General features: G+C 44.5%; 1 protein-coding gene across 1 annotated transcript in view; it reads left to right on the top strand.

The window, feature by feature from the left end:
• The first annotated feature begins 13,950 nt into the window (after positions 1 to 13,950).
• The window catches only part of SLC17A8 (solute carrier family 17 member 8), a 174,352-nt gene continuing 167,049 nt past the window's right edge, over positions 13,951 to 21,253 (top strand). Inside the window, exon 1 of the mRNA XM_029597476.1 lies at positions 13,951 to 14,055. Within this exon, the coding sequence (XP_029453336.1) occupies positions 13,951 to 14,055 (105 nt within the window). The remainder of the gene's footprint in view (positions 14,056 to 21,253) is intronic.

Raw genomic sequence — 21,253 nt, 5'->3', positions numbered from 1 at the left:
CTCCCAAGAGACAAAGGATGTTTCATTAGGCTGCGGCCTCCTGACAGCAACAGAGACATGCTGGGAGAGGCCCTGCAATCTGTAAAGATGAATAATCCTTTCAAGGGCCAACTTTCCAACTGCCCACCTACCTTGAAAAGTTCACAGTCCTTTTTTACTTGCAGGCCTTGCTCCTGTTCTCACAGGGAAAAGCATGCATGCACTCTACTTTAGAAAAATTAGCTCAGAAACAAGCACCCCACACACGCTAGCACCTCCTATTCCTGAGAATACTCTTAAGTAAATCTACACGCGCGCCATTTTGATCTTGCACAGGTGCGTGTGTATTTTCCATCCCCTCCCTAATCCCACCCCCTGGGAATGCTTCCCCCAACTGTAGGTAAAATTATGTATGTAGCAGCACTGTGTGCTTAATTTTACTTGCTTACAGTGTGAGCAATTTTGAAAAAGCCTATCTCCCTGGGTCAAGCACTGTTTTGCCCATGGAAATGGCTTTGAAAATAACAGGATCTCACGTCAAAATCAGCAAGATAGCCTAAGTCACCAATTCCTGACTTGTTGGACCATCATATACCGGCACTTGGACTGCATCAATGAAATTTATGTCCACTTTGGTGCTCTCACAGTTAATAATCATTGGTCACCAAGTCATTAGAAAAAAATTTTTTTTTTCATCTTGCAATTTAAAATTAGCATGCAGTTTTAGAGATCACGTGATGCCGCGGTAGGAGCATGACATACGATAGCTCTGCTCTCGAGGCCTACCCACCATCTGCCCTACTAAAATAACATCCTACCTGACCTGGTCCAGTTTTTCCACCTTGTGGTTCTAAGAACTTCTCCTGGATCTTATCAGAAAGTTTGAAGGGTGGGATGACTACTAAAGCAACCCGTAAAGACAAGGACATTAATTATTTATATTATGAAACAATGTATTTACTTCCTTTCTTCTTTGGAAATGCAAATAATTTTAAATGACTATTTGCTAACTACTGTAAACCGATTTGATATGCTTGCATGAAAAGTCAGTATATAAGAATTATGAAATAAATAAAATAAATAAATAAGGATAAAACTAAGATCGCTGAACCCAGGCTGGCGGATTGGGCAAAGAAGCAACCAGCGGATGAACCTCCACACAATTCTAATATAATAGAGGCGGTAATGGCAGCGGTAGAAAAACCCAGGATGATAAGTATGAACAGGTATTTGCAAAAGTTTAACAAAATTGCGGCTTCAGTAGTCGCTGTCACATGACTGGTAACTCCTTTAGTGTCTCTCTGATTCAGAGGATAATACACACGAGGCGGACGTGATCATGTTTATTGAGAAGCCTTTAAGTAACAAACAGTGAAGAATACAACCAGCATCAGAATACTTATACTCTAAGCACAATCAAGCCAGTAAACATGTTATCACAGGAAAGCCTAAAAGAACAAGACCACAAGCATGTAAAGTGTTGATCATATACATTCAAGCCAACATCTGTAAACATATAGACATCAAATTGTCAAATAAAAAGAATATCCAACCCAGCTTCCCCTCTAGTCCCTTTATTGTCATTTGTTGCCCCCCTCCCCCCACCCCCTGAATATTCTGCACAGGTATGGCTGAAACATAATTAGACAAAATGCTGTACCATTTCCCCAGAGCCTACCGACTATGGAACGTCCATCTCCCCTAGTTCAATTCATACTAAAGAGCCCATTTTCTCTCAAATTCTGCCAGTGTGTCATGCAATATAGCTGTTAACTTCGCCATCGAGAATAACCTGGCCAGGTGTGCGCACAAATGTTCTATAGAGGGATCCCCCTTCTTGCGCCACCATGCAGCCAGTTTACATCTGACTGCCACTACGATACTTAAGATAAAGCTTTGCATATTCTCACCCAAGTTCTCTACTTCCAATGTGATCAGAAACAGCTTGGAATCTTTCTGTACTGTGATGCCCGTAACTTACATATTAGGGTAACCACAACGTCCTAACAGTGAACTACTTTAGGACATAACCACCATATATGGAAAAAAAAAATCACCCCTCAGTCCCCAATCCTGCCAACAGCGATCAGAGGCAACAGGGTACATCCCATGCAGTTTAGCTGGCGTTAGGTACTACCTATAAAAGGAGTTTATAACAGTTTTCCAAGATATTAAAAGATACAGAGCTCTTCCCTGTCAGATGGAAACATGCCATACCAGGGTCCATCAAGCCCAGCATCCTGTCTCCAATAGTGGCCAATCCAGGCCATAAGAATCTGGCAAGTACCCAAAAACTAAGTCTATCCCTGGGGTGTATATCATCTGGTCCAGGTGATTTACTACTCTTCAGTTTTGGTTTCGCCAAAATCTTTCACCCAAGCAGCTATGTGATTAGGTTTAACCCCAAGGACTCCAATCAATATGGATTTAGTGATCCTGCCAGCCCCATTACAATAGACCTCAAAAAGAATTTTAGGTTGCTGTAGACCCCTTTGTATTGCCCGTGAACGAATAAAGGAAACTACCTATATATAGATAACCTATCACTGTTCCAGAGTGAATTTCTTTCACCAACATTTTGAAGGTTTGTGTACTATTCCCAGCCCAAATTTGACCTAATCTAGTTATAACCCAGTTTTCTCCAATGTGCTGCCACATCTAAGAGGTTACCCAGCGGAAAGGCTTTATGTAAAAGAAATGAAGTCCTAGATCATTATTTCTTATCCCCAACTTAGCAGCTTCCTAAATATGAACCATTCGTCCATGGTTACCTTGGAATATGGGGATAATTGGCCCAACCTCGCCCATGAACATGAAACCCACGATAAACTAGCTAGAGAAGAGACCCCCGCAATAGCAGTTTCAATGTCAATCCAACTTTTCTGTTTCTGCTCATAATGCCATTCCAATGTTGCGTCTGTCTGTGCTAGATGGCTTCGCCCCGTTTGCCTTCTCCCACTTACCTTGGGAAAATGGCTACCACCACGTCTACAAGCCGACCTCTCTGGGGTCCCCAGAAAGGCTATGGTGCTGCCTCCCACCATGCTCCTTCCAAGGACCTACTAGGGTGTGCGTGCGCCACCCACGTCTTTATTCCAGCACTGGTGCGAACCTCAGGGGCGTTCCCTCTAGTGACGTCACGCCATCTGGGTATATAGCCTGTACCCATTTGCTAGCTCGTTGAGTTAGCAACGATTGGTCTCGGTCGGTCTAAGCTACTCTGCTGCTTCCGTGCTGCCGCTGGAAGCTTTCTCTCTGTCCTTCGGGGTAACTGCTAACCTGGGTACCCGCTCCTCGGGGGCCCTCTGCTTTATTTCAGGTGCCTTTCAGGGATCAGGTACTCGCTCCTCGAGGGCCTGCTCTCCCTGCCTTGGTGCCTGTACCATCTACTTCAACCTGGTGGAATCGCATACCTACAGCAACCATCTAGTGAGTAATCTAACTCTCAGTCTATCTCATCCACAGCACTGCCTTGCTGGGAAACCTGCACCGGAATTCCCCTATACCAACTTGGTGAGAAGGGTTCCCTCTGCCGAGGGTCCTGAGACTGCAACATCCACCCTACCTCACTACTGCCACTTCTGGTGGTATACTTCAAGCTGTTTAATAAAAGAACTGTGTGTGTGCGTCCTGAGTCTAGCCCAGTACTGTGGCTCCTCCCCGTGGGTGTGGCCACCAGCCACAGTAACCAAGAATCCACCCAAACACCGCTTAACCATAACATCCAATACTGCCTGCAATTGAGCAGCAGCAAAATAATAACCCAACCTGGGGACACCTAACCCTCCCTGGGCCTCTGATTGGAAAAGAAAGGTTTTAGACACTCTAGGTGGTATTTTCCCCCAGATGAATCTAAAAATTCTCTTCTTCCAAGTCTGTAATATTATATCTGGCATCTGTATTGGCAGAGTCTGAAAAATAAAACAAAATCTGGATAGTACATTCATCTTGATAAATGTGTATCCTACCTAGCCAGGATAAACTCAGTCTTTCCCACCTAACCAATTCACTAAATATTTCTGACGCTAGGTACTTATAATTTATGTCGAATAGATGGGCTTCATTCGTGCAAAGATGCACTCTGAGATACTTTACACTTTCTTTGGCCCAACAAAAAGGTAAATAGGCCCGCAAGTTTTGAGCCCCTTCTATTTCAAGACTGATATTCAAGACTTCAGACTTATCTTCATTGACCTTAAATCCAGAGACTCTTCCAAACCCCTTAATTTGCTTACGACCTTCATTAAGGAAATATCAGGTTCAGGAAATGTAAACAAGTCATCCTCGAAACATTGTCATTTTATAGCTATGCGACCCAATGGACACTTCCCTAACAAGTGAATTTGACTGAATTTTAACAGCCAAGGCCTCAAAAGAAAGTGCAAACAAGAAAGGTGACAGTGGGCAGCTCTGCCTCGTACCTCTTTGTACGGAAAACAACTTGGAGTATCCCCCATTAATCCAGATGCTAGCCTGTGGACGATGATATAAAGCTTGAACCCAATTCATAAAATAATCCCCTATTTCCATTCTCTGCAACACCTTAAATAGAAATGGCCAATTTATTGCTAACAATACTCTGCCATTTAGCCCACCACATTAAATTTACAACCCTCCTGATATTCGGCTCGATACAGTAAGGCCGCGGTAAAAACAGTGCGGCAGTGTCAGGCGCACCCTTCCTCCCCGCACGCACAGTTCTCTTCACTAACTCCCCGATACTCTCCTCTAATCGCATGCAAATGCATGCCGCGGCTGTGAAGCGTTAGGGAAGGGTTATGCCCGCGCAACCCATTTTACTGTATAGGCGCTGTAACAGCGCCTATACAGTAACCTGGGTGCGCTGGTACCTGTCATTTCAAATGACATTTGAAATGACAGGCACCAGGAAGTGTAAAAAACAAAAAACCTGTGTGTTATATAAAAAAATAAAACAATTTTAAATACTTGTCGGAGGGCCGTGGGTCCAGGCGGCCGGCGGGCAGCCATCAGCGGCATCCGGTAGTCCCTTCTCCCTTCCTCCCTCCCTCCCCTGCCTGGATGAGCGCCAAAATCGCACGGGCGGGTCGGCAGCAGGATCCGGGAGCGGCAGCGGGATCCAGGGGTGGCAGCGAGATCCGGGGAGCGAGTAGCGGCAGCGTGTTCGATCGGGCAGGCAGGTAGGTGGCAAAATAAAGATGGCCGCCTGCACGGGAAAATCGTGCAATTGGCCGCTGAAAACGTGACGTCACACCCCGTGACGCTAAACGTCGTGACGTCACGTCTTCAGCGGCCAATTGCACGATTTTCCCGTGCAGGCGGCCATCTTTATTTTGCCACCTACCTGCCTGCCCGATCGAACACGCTGCCGCTACTCGCTCCCCGGATCTCGCTGCCGCCCCTGGATCCTGCTGCCGCTGCCCCCCCGGACCCCGCTGCTGCCTACCCGCCGCTCCCGGATCCTGCTGCCGCCGCCCCCCCCCCCCGCTGCCGACCCGCCCGTGCGATTTTGGCGCTCATCCAGGCAGGGGAGGGAGGGAGAAGGGACTACCGGATGCCGCTGATGGCTGCCCGCCGCCCACCTGGACCCACGGCCCTCCGACAGGTATTTAAAATTGTTTTATTTTTTTTATATAACACACAGGTTTTTTGTTTTTAACACTTTTTACACTTTTACACTTACCATAGCAGGCCCGAGCCTTGCTACTTTTTCGTTTGTTTTTTTTTTGCTTCGGGAGGAGGGGACCGGACGGGGCTGCAGGAGACCGGATGGGACCAGGGCGGGTAAGCAATGTTTTTACACTACACTACACTAACTCCTACTAGGGGGAGGCGGTAAACTAGCAGGTTAAGGCCGCGGCAGAACAGCGGGTTACGGAGGAGATAATATCAGCGCCCGTTACAGTATCGCAGGGGAATAGCTAATTCCTTCATTATACAGCTTTTTCGTTCATTTACATGCTGGGTGCGGAAAGGGTTTAGGAAAGGGTTTAGGAAGCGCTAAGGACGCGTGAAACTGGAGACTGTATCGCTGGATGGCCTTACTCGTCTGTATTGTGCGCTCCCAGCACGTTACAGACCGGGAATCTTTAACTCAACGTTACTGTATCGACCTGATTGTCAGCAGCTAACCTGCCAGGTACAAACCCAGACTGATCATCAATTATTAATAAAGGGGCCACCATGCCCAAACGAATGGCCACGATTTTTGCCAAAAGTTTGAGATCTAAATTAATTAAGGAGATGGGCCTATATGACCCACAGAGGGTAGGGTCACGTCCACCCTTTGCTAAAACCGTAATACCTGCCACATTCACTCCCCAAGCCAATTCCCCCTTTTCCCTTAAGAAATTAAACATTTCAACTAAAGGACCCAGGATAACTGATCTGGAAGTCTTACAAAATTTGGTGGATAGCCCATTGAGCCCTGGTGCTTTGCCAGGTTTGAGGTCAGAAATCACCGTAGACACCTCTTCGACCTCAATTATTCTGTTCAATAAATCCCTATTTGACTCTGTAAGACCTGGAAGATAGATGTCTTTAAGAAAGGCATCAGTCAGTTTCTTTGATATTATCTGCTGCATAAAGGTCTGCATAAATTTGGACAAATCGTTGAGATATAGGGTTGTTTTCATATATATATATATATATATATACACACACCTCTTCAAAATCTGATTCTGCAGAGCCCAGGCCTTCAAATGTCTCACCAAGAGGCTCCCTGCCTTATTCCCGAATTCAAAATATTTTTGTTTGACTCTATTCATATTTATAGCTTTCTTAGCTAAACCTAAATTTCATAATTCTTGCTTCATTGCCTCTAGTAGAGCCAGAACTGACCTCTCTTGCTGCCTCTTATTTCAGAGTTCTAGCTTAGCTATTTTTTTGCAGCAACCCTAGCCTCAATTGTTCCCTTTCTATCCTCAAATATGATGCCCAAGAAATAAATTTACCTCTCAACACAGATTTCAAACATTCCCAAACTATGGCAGGTGTAACCTCACCATTTCTGTTAATATCTAGATAGTCTTGAATATCAGTCATTAAATCAGCAATGAAGGATTTATCTGATAAGTCCTCATTCGATCTCCAGTACTTGGTTCCGATTCTATCTCTTCCCACCCAAACTGGAGCATGGTCGGATCAAGTTATCGGTCGTATACCAGTTCCTAGTGTTTGTCCCACCAGAAACCTATCCAGCAAGAAAAAAATCTATCCTAGAATAGGTGGAATGTGGTTTAGAGTAAAAATAAAAGTCCTTTTCTGTTGGATTCCACAGCCTCCAAATATCTATCAGGCTCTAATCCATAATCAAAGCTTTCAGCTTACCTCTTTGAGACTTGGATGCCCTACTTTCCCCTCCAGAGTTATTGAGAAACAGATACTGTTGCGCCCAGTCGCAGACGGCTGCAACCACTAAGGCTCACCTCTTTCTTTGCTGTATTGTCATCCATTGGAGGAGTGGCAGCCTCCACCAGTCACCGACCAGCCTGGCGTTCACGGGATGGCGTGGGTACTGCCGACCGCCATCTTGCTCCAGAAATTACCTAGGCGCATGCGCCACCTTTGTACACATCATGACAGGAACCTCGAGGGTGTCCCCTCCGGATAACATCTCCCGTCTCTTAAGCTGGCTGGCCCTTCACGAGTTAGCAAGAAGTTCCCTCTTGGACTTCTGGTTCCAGTTTCTACATTGGCATGAGACACTCTGGGTACCCGCTCCTCGGGGCCCTATTTCGTCTCTGGTTATCCACTCCTCGGAGGACCTTCTGCCTTGGACTGCTATTGGTTCTGCTCCCTGGGACCTCTCCTGGAACTACCTCCTGTGAGTACCTATTTCTACAGACTTCAACTGTCTAGCCTCGTTGTGGGATTCTCTACGGTGTACCCCCGTGCCTCGGGCCACTACCACTTCATCCCAGAAGGAACCACTCTGGTATACCCTGTCTGCAGGTCATTACTGCACCACCACTACAGGAACCTCATTGGGGTTCCTGCACCTTGGACAGCTTTCTCATTTCCATCACTGAAACTCATCTCCAGCGTACCCCGCTTCGCGGGACCCTACCGGATCGTCACATCTGAGGCGTCATCTTTGGGTATACCCCTTTGCTCAGAACTTTACTGCATCTCCCGCTCCACGGGTTGTGCCTTTCTTGTCTATCAATAAAGACTCTATTCCACAGCTGTGTCTGACATTGCTGAGATCGCCCCAAGCCCTACAAAGCCACAGACTGTTATGGTGTATGTCCCCCAACATGAGGAATGAGCCCCAGGGAGGTGAGGCCCAGAGTCATATTCTCCCACCCACTCTGAAAACCTCACGAACCTCTGCTAAACAGAAATCAAAAGATAACATTAAAAGTTATAACATCTACAGCTGCAGATCTATAAGCGTCCGTCAATCAGTAGATCATTCCAGCAAGAACCTGTAGAGTCTGATGTAAGTACATAGTTGTGCCCAGGACTCAGGCATAGAACCACCAACCCAAAGTCCTGATCTGGGTCAACCACTCGCCATCCACATGAGGGACTCCTCAGTTGCCTACATAGTCTTCTGCCAGCGCACGGTACCCTCTGCCAATGTGGTTGATCAGTACTCCTCTTCCACAGAGTCTCATCTGCAGGCTGATTCTCATTTATAGGAACCATTACTGCTACTTCTTGCAGGCTATTCGAACCCTGGAGATTGGAGACTTTTAGGAAGTTTTCTACTTTACCTTGTCTCGGTGTTTCCCGGTCTAGTTCTGCTTGCGGGGGGGGGGGGGGGGGGGAAGAGGGAAAAAGTACCTTTCACTGCCGCGCTCGAAATTGCACCCGCTGCCGGGGGCTAAGTCCACACCGGGAACCGGTGCCGGACCGAGGCCTACGTCTGAGGGATCACGGAAATCACCTCAGGAATTCTCAACTGGGGGAGGGACCCGTAGGTATCACCACAGGAGAGCAGGGCTCGTCCGTAGAGGTAAGATTTCTTCGGTTAGAATATTCTTAACGCTGTGCAAGCGTGTATAGAGTCCCGAACTGCTATGGAGAAATACTGAAGAGCAGAGCTTCCTGCAGGGGTATATGTACTAGGGCTGACGTCAGATTGGAATCTGACTCCGTCTCCAACTGCTATCAGGAGCACACTATACCCATTGGTCCTGAGTCCATCTGCTACATGCTAGGAAACAGGATTTGCATTCAGACAACCAACAAGGACTGAACTTCACAATCTGGGTAAACAAATAAGAGTGGGGATAGCTTGCTTATTACGGCAGTTACTACCCTAAACCAGCTAAGCCTGATACATAACTTTGAATACATATACAGCACTGCTCTTTGCTTCAACGGTATAGGGAAATGGGGAAAACAGGTTTTACATTTAGACAACATCCAACAAGGCATTGATTTGTGCAGTTTGGGTAACCAAGCATCGGGGTAACTTGCTTGATGTGGCGGTTACTATCCTTAACCATTAAGCTGATGCAACTCAAACATTACTCTCTGCATCAATGACAGGAAATATGAATCCAAACAGTTACCAACAAGGGCCCTGAACTTGCTGGTAGATGAAACAGATAAGTATGGGAAAATAATGAAACAGATAAGTATGGGAAAATAAGTGCGGGAGCTTGCTGGACAGACTGGATGGGCCGATTGGTCTTTTTCTGTCGTCATTTCTAGGTTTCTATAAGAGAATATAATTCGGGTTTTGGTCCAAGCAGGTTCTTACCTTTCTGGTTTTGTGCACTGTCAGAGTCTGATTCATCTTCATGTCTGTATTTGCAGCGGGACCCATACTTGCAGGTCCCGTTCAAATAGTACTGGCACACATGCAAATATTCACAGTCTGCTCCATTCTTGCATTTTCCCCGATTGTAATACTTGCATGGCTGGAGAAACAGAAAAATTTCAGTTGAAAAGATAATGTAAACAAGTCATATGGGTATATGAGAGAGAGAGAGAGAGAGAGAGAGAGAGAGAGAGAGAGAGAGAGAGAGAGAGAGAGAGAGAGAGAGGGCCTCTGGCTGTTTCCTTTCCTGGTTTTTTCCTCTCTTTCCCTTTAGTGCCTCCTCTTTTCCCTTGATAACTGCTAAGGATGTGCATTTGTTTAAAACAAAATGAGTCATCTAAAATGAAAGCAAGCCATTTTTATTCTGTTTCATTTAAATCTAATGGGCAGTGCCCCCCAAAATAACTTTTTTATGCATTAAATCGGATCCCACTGAAGTCTATAGGACAAGCAAAAAAACTGAAGATTTTTTTTCCCCTACCTAAGGCAAGCTATTGAAACCAGACAGAATGTAGTTGGAATTGGAAGGGACAAGGAAAGAGCCAAACCAAATCAAGGTCAAACAGTTTTTCAAGCAGTCTATCCCAGCTGTCACCTGCATGGATTGACAATGAGAGCCTAATTTTTTTTTTTAACCTGAAACTGAAAGCAACATGTAACCTTGAGCAGTCACTTCTTTTTGCATTCAGTCATTTCACTGCTGCTGGATTTCAGACAGAGAGGTTGTGCTTCTGAAGCCCTCCCTCAGATCCAAACAAAAATGAAAAGAGATTTAGAAAGAAAAGGAAGGACAAATTTAAAGCAAGGTAGGATAGTCTCTTGCTTGTTTTCACAGTGTCACTGTGTGAGATGAGATAATGCAATTTAATCTGTTTAGTGTTAAAGTTACTTTATCATTGAACAAACAGGCATAAGAATGTGTCTCTCTCTGGGTGCACTTTCAGGAGAGAGAGAGAGAGAGAGAGAGATATCTGTTTTTTATTTTAACAGCTGCAGTGTCTTTGACCAGTGACCACTGCACTGGCCAGGTAGCACACTAGCCTTTGTTTTCTCTGACTTTTTGTGAGTGGAAAAAGGAATCAGTATATACAGACTAGTGTGTGAATGACTTTTTCCGCGACCTAAATGGAAGGCTATGTAGTCAAAGTCAGCAAGCAGATAGTATGTGGCATGCTTTGTAACAAAAGAGACTGTGTGCTGTTCTGCTGCCTGGGTCTAGACCCTAGTAGTGATGTACAGAGTTCTACAGTTACACTACATTTTTATAACACTAAAACCCCCTAGCCACTTCTAGTGTCCGTTTCAAATTTCATCATGCCACAGTGAGCAAAAGGTAGACGTGGACTAGTAGCAACCACAACATAACTTATTATTACCCTAGAGCTGCCACTCCATGCAGGTTACCTCCAAGCCTTATATTAAGGGTAGGAATACTACTACAGTAGCAACATTTTTACATGGCGAGCAGACTTGACAATTCAGACAATAGCAGAGGAAAGTTCTATCATCCAAACAGACCTGGGGCATGCATAAGCAGCACTACTGATAGTAGAAGAAGATGAGGAATTCCCTGCCCAATAGGAAGAGGGATTTATTTTAGCAAGAGGAAACTATAGGCAGGGTCAAGCAAGAAGCAGCTCAAACTGGAAGAGCATTTGCTGCCTTTTCCCACTCTCATCTTACCCACTATGGTGCAGGGGGCAGAAGAGGGCAGAGTTAGTAGAGGATTGGTTTCAGCAGTGGAGGGGCAGGGGTGTTGGGAGCAAAGAACCCCAAAGCAGCACAGTAAGTATTCCCTTCCACTTCGATTCCTCCAGAGCAATGCCTGCAGCAGATACTTGGAGAAAGTACCGATTTAGATGATTCATGACAGGGGTTCTCAGATTCAGAAGATGCTGAAGCTATTGCTAATCTTGAGAGAGTGTGTACGTCATGGGATCTGCTGGGTACTTGCGAACCAGACTGGCCACTGTGGAAGACAAGATGTGGAGTTTGATGGACCTTGGTTTGACCCAGCATGGCATTTCTTACGAACTTGTAGTAGCTCAGGAGGATTTGGGGAGTCTAGCTACTAGTAAGCAGGAGGCAGAAAGTGATACTACTGGGGCAAAGAGCATTCTCCGCAGGAAGAGCAGATAGTGGAAAGAAGGAGAGATATGCCTGGCTTTTTTCCTTCCGGTTAGCCTGTACCTTTAAGGATAGAGACAGGATGGAGGTGGTCCAGAGAAGATCGATGAAAATGGTGTGGGGTCTGTATCGGAAGACCCATGAGGAGAGGCTGAAGGATCTGAATATATATATATCTTGTAAGAGAGGAGGTGCAGGGGAGATTTGATACAGACCTTCAGATACCTAAAAGGTTTTAATGATGCACGGTCTTCAAACCTTTTCCATTGGAAATAAAACAATAGAACTAGAGGTCATGAAATGAAATTCCTAGGGGGGTGGCGACTCAGAACCAACGTCAGGAAATCTTCATAGAGAGAGTGGTGGATGCCTGAAATGCCCTTCCAGAGGAGGTGAAGATGAACAGTCAAGGAATTCAAAGGGGCATGGGGTAAACACTGTGGGTCTCTAAAGGCTACAGGACGGACATGAGATAAGCATCCGGTGGGGGGGGGGGGGGGGGGTCTAACATGCTGTTATGGCTGTTACTAATCTTAGCAGAAGGCATGGAGATTACTAGCCTTAATCAATATGCTTTGACACTTTTAATGCAACTGCAACATTACTCCCCGCTTAGACGGCAGGGGGGAAAAGAGGAATTGGATTCAGATGACAATCGAGGGCCCCCAACTTCCATGGTCTGGGGTACTGATACACAGGCCTACTTCTACGGCCAAGTCCATAAGCAAAGCACACCAAAGCAGCACTGTCTGATTTTTCAAGAAAACTCATCACCCAGTAAAAAAATGTTGTTATCTACAATTTTTATGATTTATCATAAGGCTAGGGGATAAATGCATGGAAGTTTGCTGAGCAGACTGGATACCCATTTGGTCCTTTTCTGCCATCATTTCTATGTTTTTATGCCCTCAGTCTGAACTCCAGCAGCAGTACTCAAGGATCTAGAGAGTGAAAGGAGATTCAGCAAGACATCGGAAGTACTTTAGCATTAGGAAGAACTAGAGTTTTGCAGAATGCATTCACTGTTATAAGGCCAAAAGTAGGGGAAAGATGTTGGGCCATCTTGCAAAGAGTGGTATGCAGCATTATTTAAAAAAACCCAAAACAAAAACCCAACAAAAAACCGAACATCTGTTAGCGTTAGTTTTAGGGGAGGCCCCATCTACTGCTCCAAAGTAGCAGCAGCAGCAGGAAAGCCAGAGAAAAGGGGAAGTCTATCTCCCAAGCCAACTCCTGGACCCTTCCTCCAGTGAGGAATAAGGAAGAGGATGGAGGGCTGGCAGCTAGACCTGAGGGACAGGACTATTGCTTCCAGGGCTCAGGGTGTAGAAAAAAGAAAGTGGAACTACGTAGCGGGAGAAGGGGCAGAGGGTGACCAGAACCAGGCCCAGTTGTGACCTGTGTAAGGGGGCTGGATATGAACTCTCTCTCTCACAAAACTTATACCAAATTGCACCTACTTCCTTACTCTTACCTAATGTACTGTCTTTTCTATTTACTTACAATCTAAATTAATATCTGTATGTATCTATGTTACTTATGTACGCAATACTATATCACCTTATATACTCTGCCTTGGGCCTAACTTAAAAAAAAAAGTCAAAAAAGTCTTTCACATAAATAAATGGTTGCTTTTAATCTATTTGTGGCACATTTTTTTCTGCAGGTACGTGACATGGCATATTCATATGGCAACTCTACAGTGCTAAGGAAATGAGGCGTTGACCCTTTATCAGAGTATCGCCTTGCAGCACACCCTGCTCACTCTCTAACCTGATGAAAACTGCGATGAATCACGTCCCTTGTTGTTGTTTGGCAGTTATAGAGAAAACAAGGACCAGTGATAACCGAATAAAACACACACACACACAAAATATATATCTCCAAGGGCAATTTAACAACGCTTCCTTTCCTTGGAACGCAAGCTGAAAAGAACCAAAGCAACACATTTATACCTCTTGTGTCGACTTCTTACTTCGAGATCCACTGTCGTCACTGTCACTGTCACTCTCACTTTCTTCTTCTGACTTTGACAACTCACTCTCTGAGCCATTTGAGTAACTTTCTTCTTCCCCTCTGCTGGGATCTGAATGAGGACGACACAGAAGACAGAAGAATTCAGAGGAGTCTGGGTGGCTCACTGGAATGGTACAGGGAAGCAGAGCCTTTTACCATTAGATCATGGTTCAGTTCAGGTTGGTGAGGTTTTGGTGGCCTATCTGAAACGAGCTGGTGAACCCAATTCAGTTTCCATGGACAGAGGTCCATATCACTAAAAAATTAACCCCCCCCTCCCCCCCATCATGACTGGCACTAATTAATAAACTATCACCCTGGCTGGCTGTCTCAGCAGAGATGCCATTAGTTGAATGGACACAGAAACCTTCCCCACCTTCGACGTGATTCCTCCTGAGCAAGGACAAAGTTACACTGGCAGAGCAGAAGGAGCAGGCTTGCACTACCATTGACCATTCTGTAACTATTCTGTGATCTCATGCAGAACTTTTCACAAGCTCGACCAAAATTCACCAGAGAAAAAAAAAGTTAAAAGCCCAAAGAAATCAAATACCTTTTAAAAAGCCTTGGCCATAGACCGTGTTTTGTAAAGCCATAATAAAAATATGAGTTAAAAAAGGTCCCATTTCAAACTTCTCAGATTTACAAAGCAGTAGAGGAGCCGCCTGGTGGTTAGAGCAGGAGGCCATGAACCACAGAAGCCACAGTTCAATCCCACTGTCACTCATTTCAACCTTGTGCAAGTCACTTCACCCTCCGTTACCTCAGGTACGCCTTTAGGGCCTGATTTACTAAGGCTTTTCTCCTGTTCTCCGTCTATAGAAAAAAAATGCTTGGTAAATGAGGCCCTTAGATTGGGAGCTCTCTGGAGACAGGGAAATACTTTGAACGTAATCTGCCTTTTCCCTGAAAGGTAGAATACAAATAAGTAAGAGTTTGTAACTATAGCTCCTGAAACTTTTAGGCATTCAGGCTGATGCACTATAGGGCACTCAGCCGCGTGCACGACATTTCACGCACTTATTTATTTATTTATTTTAATTTTTTCTATACCGGCATTCGTGATAATATCACATCAAGCCGGTTTACACGCGTCCAAAACCCCTTATGCGATAAGGGGATTAGCGCATCCAAAACAAGCGTCCAAACCAGTGCGGAGCTAATAGCGCTCATCACATGTAAATTCATGTTGATGAGGCTATTAGCTATTATCCAACTGTGCAAAAAAAAAAAAAAAAAGCTACCCACGCGCACATTTTTACTCTCAAAAATTAATGCCTGCCCCGGAGCAGGCATCAATTCTTGAGGAGCCCCTAAGGCATCCCGCAGGGCTTCTCCCTCTCTTCTACGCTCTTCAATATCTGTCTCCTTCCCCTCTGCTATCTCCTCTCTGATCTTGGCCTAAAGTTCTTCATGTCGGCTGACGACGTTCAAATCCTCATCCTGCTTCAAGAATCCCTCCCCAAAACATTACAGTTTTGGGATTCTTGCCTTACTTCAATCAACACCCTCCTCTCAAACCTACATCTCGCTTTAAATGTAACAAAAACGGAGCTCCTCACAATCTCCAATCCCCCAGCTCGCTCGCTCCCTGCCTTAAGCAACACCAACCCTCCACCTGATGCATTCACCTGCAATGTGAGAGATCTCGGTGTCTATCTTGACCAACATTTAAATTTCAAATCTCACATCCACAATACCATTAAAACAGGCTTTTTCAAATTGCACATCCTAAAGAAACTTAAACCCCTGCTATATACCCAAGACCTCCGCACAGTCCTACAGGCAACTATCTTAACTAAACTGGACTATTGCAATTCCTTATTTCTGGGCCTCCCTCTCTCTACTATCAAACCCCTCCAAATATTACAGAATGCCATGGCCAGAATTCTCACAAACACACGTAAATCTGATCCCATTACCCCTATCCTAAAAGACCTCCACTGGTTACCTATAGCCTCCTGCATAAAATACAAAACAAACACTCACCATTCTCCACAATTTATTGTACAATCAAAATCACACTTGGCTCGAGAATGCACCACTTTCCCCGATCATCTACCCGCCCCTCCAGATCCAACTTTGCTGGTACTCTATACACCCCCTCCCTAAAAACTGCACACCACACCTCAACCAGAGAAAGGGCTTTCTCTATTGCCGGCCCTTCCCTATGGAACACCCTGCCCACGGCCCTCCGTCTAGAACCTAACCTGTCTAAATTTAAAAAAGGGCTGAAAACCTGGCTCTTTACATTAGCATATCCAGATGTTGACCAAACTTAGCTTGCACTCTAACCCCGCAGCCCATCCATTCTCCCCTCCTCCTCTCCTTTTTCTCCCCCTTTCTTCACCCCAATCAAAGACTCCAAAATATAGTGTTTCTTCCCCCTAACCCAGTGGTTCTCAACCGGTGTGTCGCCACACACCAGTGTGTCGCCAAGAACATGCAGGTGTGTCACCACACTTCCCGGTCTCCCTCTGACCCAGCTGCTCCCCGGTCCTCCGCCCGGGCTTAAAATGCTGTCAGCCCGGGCGGAACGCGACAGGACAGCTGGAGTCAGCGGCATCGGCATGGGCTCTCTTCTTCCCGCCGCCCCCCCGCAGCCCGGAAGAGGAAGTGGTGAGCAGCGGGTGTGTGCACGGGAAGAAGAGACCATGCTAGTGCAGGCAGCATCAGCCCGAAGAACAGAAGAGAGGCGCGGCCGGAGGAATGAGCAGCGCGGCGCGCAGAAAACTGAAGAAAAACGTCAACCCCCGCGGCCGATGCGACTCCTTGCTCCGCCAGGGCTGAAAACGAAGGAGGTTGGGAGGAGGCTGCTGCTGCCGCTAGTTCGGGGGGGGGGGGGGAAGGAGGGAGAGAGAGTGAATGAGCAAGCAAGCATGTGTGTTTGAGATCCTGTGAGATAGCATGTATGTGAATGATTGAGAGCCTGTATATGTGAAAGAGAGTATGTCTGTGATTGAGAGCCTGCCTGTGAGAGAGAGAGAGAGAGAGAGAGAGAGAGAGAGAGAGAGAGAGAGAGAGAGAGAGAGAGAATGAATGTAAATTTACAACTGGGAACCTGTATGTGTAAATTTGTGATTGAAAACCTGTTTGTGTGAAAGAGTATGTGTGTATGATTGAGATCCTTTGTGTGTGAGAGAGATCATGTGTATGTATGATTAAGAGCCTGTGTGTATAAGTAAGAGAGAGAGAGCATGTGTGTCTGTGTCTGATTGTAAGCTGGTTTAGGTGAAGGAGCATGTGAGTATGTGTTTGAGAGCATGTGTGAAAGTGAGAGAAAGAGAGAGCATGTGAATGAGAGTCTGTGTGTGAGAGAAAAAGACAGCATATATGTATGTGATTGAAAGCCTGTGTGTATAAGCGTGAAAAGATAGATAGCATGTGTATAAATGTGTAATTAAGAGCCTATATAAGTGAGAGAAAAAGCATGTGTAGTATATGTGAGTGACTGAGAGCATGTGTGTATAGGTGTGTAATTGAGAGCCAGTGTGAGAGAGAGCGCTGGTATGTGACAGAGAGGAGAAAGTTCCAAGGAAACCACCCCTCCTCCTGCTAATTCAAAACAATCTCAGGACACCTGGATATCAAATGTTTCCAGGTATGCAGAGAAAAAAAAAATTGTATCCTTATTTTTCATTACTGGGTCTTTGTGTCTGCTATTTTGAAATATTTTATTGGTATCTAGACATTTTTATATGAGTTTTTAATTATTGGATATTCCACTCATAATCTGTTTCAAAATAATCTGTTCTTTTTGTTACTATGAATTTACATTTCTTGATTTGTTTTATAAGGATGGGTGATGTTTCTTTTTTCCTTTATTACACTGCATACAGAGACTCTGGCTTGTTGCAGTTTCCAATTCAGTTTTTGTCTGCATGCTTCTAGTTATGCGTTTTGGTCTCTTTATTCTTTGTTAGGTGAGGGTCAGCACATGTAATTCAGGTGAGGTATTTTGCTGGCGTGTAGTTTCTGTGTAGGGCTCTATAGCAGCCTGACTTGGTCCGTTTTCCTAATAGGAGATGTATTGGTGTCTTAAGGCCTGGTGTAATATTTTCAGTGTTGCCTTTTCTTAGGTAAGGTGGTTACTGTTTAAGTGCTGGAAATTGGTGCTGTTTTGGTGTGGGATGTTTACTATTTATGCAATTTCTGTTCAGACAGAATACGTATCTTTTCCTTGTGTCATTTTAAACAATAAAAATAATTACCGGACTTTTACTTTTTTATTTCCGCCGTGAATTGTAATGAGCAGTGTATCACATATGTGAGCGTGGCCTGACAGGTGTGTCACGATGGGAAAAAGGTTGAGAACCACTGCCCTAAGCAATGACGCCTAAATTCTGTTATAAGTTCCCCTCCCCCCCCCCACCTCTCCCTTTCACCGCCATCACTGGTCTGGTACCTACCAGCCCACCTGTACATATTGTCTATAGTTAATTTATATTCTTCGAATATTCCTATCAAATTTCTCTCTTTCCCTATCCTTCCTACTGCTGTCCTCTCTCCTCCTTCATTACTGATCCCCCCTTCCCTGTTAATTGTATTTCTCTCTTGTTAATTTGTTACAATGTAAACCGGCATGATGTTCCGACGAATGTCAGTATATAAAAATCAACAAATAAATAAAGGTAACAGAAAAGCAGAAAATACTGCTTTTCTGTAGTTCCTCCAACTTAATATTGTGGTGGTACTAAGTCGGAGGAACCGAAAAAAGGAGTAAGGGAAAAAAAAAAAGTCACTGGCGGTCAGGTTAGGAAAACGTATGATCAATTAACAAGCGTCCCATTTCCTGACCCGCGGCTGTGCACAGGTTAGGAAAATGGACATTCGTAAAATTGAACGTCCTTTTTCCTAACCCGCACCGACAGCTACCTCTCTTGGGCATCCGATGCCAAGGAGGCGCTTGGGATGTACAATTTCCCCTCGCAACTCCTTTTGACCGAGACAGCCCATCAGGCGCTTGGGTGAGGTTTTAAATATAGGGGTAGGAGTACCCACGGACTTTGCTCCTTTGCCCACCTAGTTTTGAAAAATTGTCCTATTTAATATGAATGAGCTGCTTTGCGTGAATTTGCATGTGAAGCCACTCTACAAAATATTTTGTTTTTGGATTACATGTTAATGATAGCCCAAGTGTTGCTGTGCTAGCGCAGTTTACCAAAATGCCCCTTTATCTCCTGTTGCACGAAAGGAACAAATCATGCCTGGCATCACCTGTTGGCCTAGGAAACATCTTCAGTGCGATACTTTAATGCAAGCCCCAGTTGAACAGAGCTCTCAATGAAAGACGCAGATTTATTTCTTGAATTGGTTTATGGCTCTGGCATCAGTTGCAGAGATATGCAGACCTTCTCTGGGCAGCCTTCCCAGATTCCTTTTTGCCCTCTTTGGGGCTGAAGTAATAAGATGAGCATTACAACTATGTGCTGAAATTCCGTGCACTGTTTCTTAAACACACATGCTATAAAGGGTTTGTTTTTTTTTAATTCCCGATGCAGTAAACTAATGCCCTAGGATTTAAAAAAAACGTGCACAGACCTGAAAATGTGTGGAAAGAAAATGGTCAGCGTACATGAAAACATGCTTTGTGCACAAAAACCATGCTTTCTATGCACAAATCATGTTTTCTACAATGAAAACTGTTTTTGTGCTCAGAAATCATATTTTATGTGCAGAAAAAACTTGATTTGTGTACACACACCATGTATGATTTATGTGCACAAAGCATGTTTTCTGTGCCTAGAATTTCGACTGCAGATCCTGGCACTGGAACTCCAGCTTCTGCCCGTAGGCTAACATTCACGCTAGAAACTTTATTTCACCTCGGCCTAGAAATTTAAATTTCCAGGGCTAAGAAAACACAAGTTAAGTCAGCAGACCTCTCTGCATTGTGGGGGGATGGGGGTAATAGCTAAGAGACTTGCATGAGAGGACGCTAACCTGCATGCACACGGCTGTGCGCACATTTTTTTCATGCCAAACTTCTTGCTACATTGGCAGTAAAGTTTGCACAAGTAATATATTCATACAATTGCGGGTAAAACTTGTGCACTCTGCCGAGCCTTACCTTATTGCATCAGAGGTCTTTTGAAAGCCTTCCTATTTAAAAAAGGCTTACTATGAATTACAGCCAGTTAATTATTAAACCTCTGAAGTTACCTTTCTAAGTCCAGGTCTGATGACAAGCTACAGTACATGCTTTGCTATTGTTTAGATTGTGTTTTGTTATGTACAATACTTTGATTTTGTAGATCGCTTAGGCCTTTTTTTTTTTGTGTTACGTGACTAATACATTTCAATAAATATAAATGTAAGCCCCTTTATCAGCAGGGCTACCTACTTGCAGCCCTTGATTTTTAAACCTCAATCCTTTTTCAAGGCTAGCTCCAGCATACCATGCAGTCCCTCTGCCTGCCCCTCGTTCTGTTTCCTGCCTCATATTTAAAACAGAGCTGTCAGGCTTGCCCAACAGGAGATATTCAACTTTCAATGTTATTAGATGCGGCTGCATTCAAGGCAAGAAAGCAGGGCTCTGGCAGATCCTGCCACCCTCTGTCACTGCTTTGACACAGGTCTGTGGTTAAGAGATAGTGTTTACAGAGAGCACTCTTTAAAAGCAAAAGAAAAAACAGTGGTGATGCAGTTCCCATGTGATGAGTGCTTGCAGGAAGCGTTTGTTGTTTTAGGGACCTGTTATTGCTCTAGAATAGGAAATACTTTTGCTGGCCTGCCTGAAAATGGATCCAAAGTAGTGGTAAAAAAAAAATAAAGCCCTGGTGTACACTTATTCCAGTATGTCAAACACTTAGACACAACTGGTTATATTATTCATTAAATAGATGGGTTTTTTTTTTTTTTTTTAAAGATTCTTGTATGATCCCTGTGGTTACTAATAGGATGTCTGGTTGTGAACAGATACAAATTTTATATTATTGTTGGTAGTAGTAGTAGTAGAAACAGTAGTAGTGGTATTAAACATTTATATAGAGCTGCAAGATATGTGCAGCACCACACTGAGACAAATAAGAAAAAACTCCTACTCTGTGCAGCTTGCAATCTAGTTAAGATATTCAGACAAGACAAAATCAGAATATTTGGGGAGCCAGGGGTCAAGGCAAAGTCTCAAAGCAAATGTTTCCTTTAATCACACAAGACACCCAATCTGGTCAGTATTGGACCAGATTGAAATCCAGAAATATTAATAACTTTAAACCCCCCCCCCCCCAAAGCAAAACAGAATTAGTAAAGCCGACTTATCTGAACAGACTATACAAGGGCAAGCTAGCTTCCAGAGCAGTAAGATTGTTGCCTTTTAAAGAATACATTTCAAAATGGTTACATTACTCTTGCACACTGCATACCTTATGTAGCACA

The sequence above is a fragment of the Rhinatrema bivittatum genome, chromosome 4 (assembly GCF_901001135.1).
Source record: "Rhinatrema bivittatum chromosome 4, aRhiBiv1.1, whole genome shotgun sequence".
NCBI lineage: Eukaryota > Metazoa > Chordata > Amphibia > Gymnophiona > Rhinatrematidae > Rhinatrema > Rhinatrema bivittatum.
Note: the sequence above shows the minus strand (reverse complement) of the source record. Positions and strands in the feature narration are given on the sequence as shown.